Source organism: Pleurodeles waltl, chromosome 4_2 (assembly GCF_031143425.1).
Source record: "Pleurodeles waltl isolate 20211129_DDA chromosome 4_2, aPleWal1.hap1.20221129, whole genome shotgun sequence".
Lineage (NCBI taxonomy): Eukaryota > Metazoa > Chordata > Amphibia > Caudata > Salamandridae > Pleurodeles > Pleurodeles waltl.
In genome coordinates this window covers 1004699117-1004706192 of record NC_090443.1, presented here as the reverse complement: position 1 = coordinate 1004706192, position 7076 = coordinate 1004699117, and the positions used below count along the sequence as shown (strand labels likewise).

Sequence of the window (7076 nt, the reverse complement as noted above, 5' to 3'; positions counted from 1 at the left end):
AGCAGAAGCGTGCAGCTATCATCACAGCACACGACCTTGCAGAGCCAGAAGGAGTGAGCAAAGGCACATTCACACTCCAGGCAGTGCAATTCACAAGTGTGTAGTGCTTAAATACACGTTCACTCTCTGGGTGGAGACACTCCATACATAGCAGGAGCAGCATCTGCTTCTAAGCACCTTTGGTAAATATAAATGTTACTATTACTCACTGTAATGTATTGTGTCTCGAGATGCTTCTTGTGCATTGTCACGTTGTTCTGATTTGTAATGTCATGTGCATGGAGCGGACACTGACGAGGGATTTCGACGGGAAGGGAGTCAGTCGCAGTCAGTCTCCGAGCCCTCTGGACGCAGCACGCCGTGGGAGACTAGAACCTGTGAATAAAGAGCTAAATCTGAATCTTGCCTGCATGTATTGCTCTTTACATTTGGCGATGAGCAGACGTCACCCCCCGGCACCTCCACGCAGCAGTGCGAGGGTGTGTGTGTGTGACTAGCATGTGCTTATACTGGAAGAATAGCCTTCCAGCACAAGACTTCATTTAAAACTTCTCCTACTTTGTATGTGTCCCTTACAACGCAGTAAACATGCAAAGCCGGAAATGAAAGGAGAAATGAAAACATTTCTCCTTTTAACGTCTCCTTTCAAATGGCGTTAACTTTTGACATAAAACCCTGTCTACTGTTCTTAATAGGGTTTTGCATCAAAAAGTATGGGTGGTTATGTGAGAACGCCCATGTAACGTCCCCTTGGCACTAAGAAAGGCAAAGCAGTTCTTTGCGCTGCTTTGCATTACTTTTAGGGTACTTTTGATTGCAAAACAAGTTTTGCACTGGAAAGTAAAATAGGAAAAACATTTTGTGTTGGTTTGCAGCACATTTTTGATGCTAACCCAGAGCATTTTTAAATCTACCCCTTCATTTTTATGTGGAAAAGAGGAGCATTGAACCTAAAAATTTACACTTACATTTTAAAGATTTTTCTATATCTGTTAGATGTACGATAAGCAACTAAACAGCATCTTTTTTCTCCTGTAACATTTCATATTGTAGTAATAAATAAGCATTCTCAAAATCTCCAGAGTTTGTTTTGCAGCAGCTGAAAGAGTGCACTTCAGGTCCGATTTGTTGATTTAGGTTTGGTATTTAGGCCCAAATGTATACTTTTTCACGCAAATCTTAGCTAATGCAGTTTTGTGTCAAAAAGTAAAGCGACAGCTTCTGCCATTCCAGAGCACCAGCAGGGCGCCATATTTAAGGAATGGTGCAATCCAGCACAAAGGGTGGGCTAACATCATGGAAAATTACATTAGCCGGGTGGTGGTGGGGGTGGGGGTGGCAGTGGCGGTATGGGGAAGGGGGTTTTGCACTGAAAAATGACATCAGTCTGGTTAGAGTAAAAGCAAATGACTCTAATCAGCCTAGTGTCATTTCTGAGCGCAAAACCATTCCACATGACTCCTGTCTTATTAAAGACAGGAGTCTTACCCACCACCCCAACGGCCAGCACAGGGGACAAGGGTCCCCTGGGCATGGCCATTGCACCCAGTGCCATGTAGGGGGGCGATTTCAGGGCCCCCAGTGGCATTTTTAAAAATAATACAAAATACTTACCTCTACTTACCTGGGATGGGGTCGCCATCCTCTGCTGTCCCTCTGGTGTGGGTGGGGGTGTCGTTGGGGCCTGGGAAGGGCACCTTTGGGCTCTTTCCATGGTGTTCCACCATGGAAATGTGCCCACAGGCCCCTTAACGCCTGCCCTGACCCAGGCGTTAAATAATGGTGCTAAGCAGGGTTAGTGCCTTTATTTAGACCCACCTCCCCACTGTGCACCATTTTTCCACTGCAGGATAAATAAGGCGCCTGGGCCTTAGAGTCATTTTTTGCCCAGGAACTCCTACCTTGTATTTCATTGATGCAAGGCAGTTTCCCACTGCCAAAAAATGACTTTAACTCCAAAACGTTGGCGCTGGACGGGTCTAGCGCCAAAGTATAAATTTAGAGTTAGGTTTGTGTTCGCGTAAAAAAATGACACAAATCCGAATTTGCGACTCGCAAATCCGGATGCAAGATGTTGTCCCAACACCATCTGTGAATCGCAAAGACCCACCTCATTAATATTAATGAGGTGGGTCGCAATTTGCGAACCCCTTGCGATTCGCACCACTCACAGGGATGGTGGCCTGCTGGAGACAGCAGACCACCATGCCTGTGACTGCTTTAAAATAAAGCCGTTTTTTTATTTTATTGCAGCCCGTTTTCCTTAAAGGAAAACGAGTTGCAATACAAACGAAAAAAACAAAACATTTTTGTTTCATTTTTTCAGGGCTATTCACATAGGGGAAGGGGTCCCATGGGGACCCCTTCCCTTTTGCGAATGGGTTACCACCAGTGTGACACTGGTGGTAACTGCGAATTGCTTTCCAACCGCGTTCTTGTTCACAAAGCAATTCTGCATAGCGATGCGAATCGCAAATAGGAAGGGGAACACCCTTGCATATTTGCGACTCGTATTCCCATTTTGCCAGTCGGTAACCAGGTTACCGACTCGCAAAATAGGAATGAGCATCGCAATTTGCTTTTTGCATGTCGAAACAGCAAAATTCGCTGTTTGCGCCATGCAAAAAGTTACGTACATCTGGCCCTTAGATACTTCTGGCATTCCATGGGTGGTACATGGGCGTTCCAGGGCTACCAGCCTTGGTTTTTTACTTAAAACCCTATCTACTAATAATAGTAGACAGCATTTTGCACTAAGAATTACCACTATTTCAAAAACAGGCGTTAAAGAGAAATATTTATCTCATTTCTTTTCCAACTTTTCATGTCTGCTGCACTATACAGCACACATGCAAGGTATGTAAGGTAAAGTCAGCCGAGGTATGGTATTTTGTACTGGAGGGGTAACCTTGCACATTCAGACATCCTCGCACTATGTGTTAAAGGTGTGTGTGGCGCTCAGCAGCATGATTCTGTGCAGGTGGAGAGGGGGGAATAGTGCCAGACATGTTTGTGCTGAGACATGAAATACGAGTCTGTTCAAGTGTTATGGGCAGCTTTAGTACATGTACCACCCATGGACGCTGCTTTGCCTTACTTTCGGGCAGATGAATTCAAAATAAACGAGTTGCGCCAGTTTCCGGTGCAGAATGTTAGTAAATCTGTCCCAAGCTGTTCTGGGGAGATGAAGGTCAGAGCCATTGACAAAGCAGAGATCTCTCGCAAAATGAGTAGAAGTGTGTATTTTTACGTTTTTATGGTAAATAACAACTTGTTACAGGTAAGGTATTACATATATGGTTACAAAGCTGGATACTTTTCACCAAAGTGTGCTATTTCGGCAGGAGCGGCGAAATACCTAAAGCCAAAAAAAGTGTGCTATTTTAATTTTCACCCGCTTCGATCCTCCTCCATGGCAATATAAATGCCCGTGGAGATAGAAAGTGCAGCGTTAAATGCTATCAGTAACAAAAGCCGAGGGCAGAAAGCAGCTTCGAAAAACCCCTAAAAGAATCAGCCTTCCTACCCACAAGCGATATGCGCTTACCCACAATTCTATGCGCAATTTTCACAGACTAAAACATCATACGACATCCGCCATTAGTTTGTAATGTCAAAAAAATACCTCTATTAACCCTGTTTATAGATCGTAGCAGTACATAGAATTTGGTTCATAGTCATAATTTGTTGGGGCGCCGTAGCAAAAAAATGTTTAAGATTGTTTAAGAACCTCTCGGAGAAGCGAAAAGAATAGTCAAAATCAGATGAGTTTGGTTGGTTCAAATTCTTGGAAAATGTATCTGAGCGCTGGTGTAAAAAGTTTTTCATTCTGCCAGTTAAACGTGTCTCTATACGCACCGGTGGTGCTCGCGATGGAGCCAGACCTGAGGGAAGAGCCCGGCCAAGAAACCTCACCCCGGGCATGTGCGCTGCTAGGGCGGGGGTGGCCGGAGATCACGGCGGCACCACCCTCCGAGGAGGAGCAACAAGTGGCCGTAGCCGCGGTAGAGCCCCGGCCGCCCGCAGAGGGCCTCCCAGCCGCCTCCCGCCGCCGCCGTCTTTGGCGGGTGGTGGCTGCGGCGGTGGCGGTGGTTTTGGGCTCCGTCGTCCTCGCCGCCGTGTTCGCCCTCAGAGCGGGAGAAGACCCCGCGAGTGAGGCGAACCGCACCGACGAGGGCGGCCTTTCCCGCCAGTGCGAGGCAGGATGGACCCTGCGCGAGAGCAGCTGTTTCTTATTCTCTGAAAACGAAGGAAGCTGGACATTTGCCAATGGCAGCTGCGCCTCTCGTTCCTCCAGTCTGGCTGTGATTAAAAGCGACAAAGAGAGAGGGTTCGCCCTCTCTGAGAAGGGGGAGTATGATCGCTGGGTCGGCCTGCGGAGAGATCCGAGCGGGCCCTGGCGGTGGGCCGACGGCAGCGCCCTGGACAGCGGCACCGGCGTCCCCGGCGGCTCGGACTGCGCCTATCTAAACCATCAGGGTCTCAGCAGTGCCCGGTGCTCCTCAACTCGGAGATACATCTGCACCAAACACGCAGAATATATACAGAAGGAATAATTTAAGGCACATAGAGCCAAATGCACAAAGCTTGTTGATTTCTAACATTTAAGACTCTTTTAAACCTGCAAAAGTGATATTTCAACATTGACCTTAATTTAATCAGATAAACATCCTATATTTTTCTAAACCTGTGTGGTGTTTTCACTGTGTTACTGTATGATTTATTGCACAAATACATAACCCAATGCCTTCTAAATTAAGACTGCTCGGTGCCAAGCTACCAGAGGGTGGGCACAGGATAATTTTCATTGTGTGCAACTTACCCTGGCTAGGATTGTGGTCCCTTACTTGGAGAAGGGTGTATATCTCTACCAACTAGAGACCTCATTTCTAACACTAATCTATTTACTGAATCACAAAATAGGGTTGCGAGTCGCAATTAGGAAGGGGCATGCCAAGGGCGTACCTTCCTAATTGCGAGTCGCATCGTTATGTATGATTGTTTTGTGAACGTGGTCACGAAACAATCGCAGTTAACAGCAATTTCAAATTGGTGTTAACCCATTCGGAAACTGACTCATTCCCCTTTATGAATGCATGCAAAAATGTTTTTTTGAGAGCAGCCAGTGGTCTACGGACCACTGCCATGTACCACTGCCTACTCTTAAAAAATTAAACTGAAACGTTTCATTTTTTGTATTTTTAAACGCATCCGGTTTTACTTTAAGGAAAACAAGCTGTGTTTAAAAATAAAAAAAATGCTTTATTTAAAAGCAATCACAGATATGGTTGTCTGCTGACCCCATCAGGCCACCTTCCCTGTGATTTTTGTGATTACCAGTGGAAGACAGAACCTCCACCCACCCCTATTTGTGACATGGTTCAAATGCCAAGGTGAGTCCCTACCATATAACTTTTCATATATAGCATCTTCATTTAGTGGGGTGAACCCCTATCATGCAATTTTATCATGTTTGACTCAATTCAAAATACCACCCCATAACCCAAACGTTTGATGCACTCTTATACACGGTTTTGAATCCATGTCATATAACTTAAATCCCAGGCAGTATCTCCCAAGTGTGTGCTGCATACTGTATTACTCAATGTATACCTCCCATAAGTTCCAAAAATGTGTGCTTATGTCTAACTGAGAATTTAGAATTGCATGTTCTCCTCAGGGACCAGTTAGAAATGGAACAACTGCAAGAAAAATGCATGTTGAAGAATAAGACAATCTTTTTTTTTTTTTTTGTCGGAAGAGAGTGGCAGGTGGAGTGGCCCGTTGATATTGTTGAGCTATACACCTGGGGGTCAATGAGTAGTGGATCCTTCCTTTACTGGCATGGATTAGTGAGATGAGGAAAAAAAAAAAAAAGAATAAGACAATCTTATTAAGATTCAGACGTTTTGATTGTTTTTTTAAAACTGCTCCACTATCGGCCAGCTAAGATACTCAAATGGCAGGCACTGAAATGCCTCGCCTGTCCTATTCAATATGCCAAAGGCCCCAGCCTTGCTTTAAATCCTTGAAACAAATGGCTGAAAAACATAAACCATAAGAGTCTGTGAGGAACAGATGATACCGTTCTGAAGGCCACATTATCTTCCTATGATAATGAATAATTTCTTGCTCATATACTAACTTTGCTGTACTCTAGCCCTTACTTGCTGCTGGTCTGGGGCAGTTCTAAAGTAATGTCTATGGATGTGTACTACCATCGTGGTCATCTTCTGCTACAGGCAGCTTGTTTCTTAGCTCAACATCCGTACCACACAACCGATCTGATACGCACTGCTCATTAATCGAAATAATATTTCTCCAAGGTCTGCATGGCTGCTAAAGACCCGGCTATTTATTAGGACCAACAACTTCACTATTAGATTACTCACCGTAGCCGGGGACCGTCAAAACCTCAGGCTCCCAAAGAATGAGTGCAAGGAGCTCTGAACCAGTTTGCAAATCTGCGCTCCGGCCAGGGGGGATAAGTACAACGCCTTATTGAAGCCACCTGTGTGTGAGATGGGCAGTGATTTCTCCCTACTTGACCACCTCACATAATATTCCAGCAGCCCCATGCTAGGCACCAATAGAGTCCACAGAAGCAACTTCTGTGGCCCACAGAAACAAGGATCTGTTCCATAATATTTTATTTGGCACCTTGTCCTAAAATCTTTCTAGTGTGGGCCACCTAGAGGGTCACACTGGCTGTGGCGGCCAGCTTGGAACAATACTACCTCCCTATGCTGGAAGCCTAAATATAGGGGGGAATGCAACTTATAAGGCAGGTATCTTTAAACTGTGTAAACTCCCTACTCTAAGAGAAAAAAAACATCAGAAGGGGGAATACCGCTCATGGGTCTAATATGTAATTGGAGCCCAAATTGTCACTTATATGTTATTTCTACACTTTTATTTTTTAACAGATCTCGCTTGGAACTTTAACTGTCCATATGTGCTGTGTAAATCCCAAAAATGTCCCTTATGTATTAGAGACAATAGCATTCTCTCACAGAATCTCACTATTTATATCCCTTCCACACGTATCAAGAGTGAAAATACAAAACACTTCTCTT

The 7076-nt window shown here is 44.9% G+C and overlaps 1 protein-coding gene across 1 annotated transcript; it reads left to right on the top strand.

Moving 5' to 3' along the window:
- Positions 1-3872: 3872 nt before the first annotated feature.
- On the top strand, positions 3873-4556 carry LOC138293980 (C-type lectin domain family 2 member D-like). Its single transcript, XM_069233239.1, has one exon. The coding sequence runs from the start codon at positions 3873-3875 to the stop codon at positions 4554-4556; it is 684 nt and encodes a 227-aa protein (XP_069089340.1).
- Positions 4557-7076: the final 2520 nt, after the last annotated feature.

Coding starts and splice junctions, on each gene's coding strand:
- LOC138293980 (XM_069233239.1), top strand. CDS start 3,873: ATGGAGCCAGACCTGAGGGAAGAGCCCGGCCAAGAAACCTCACCCCGG.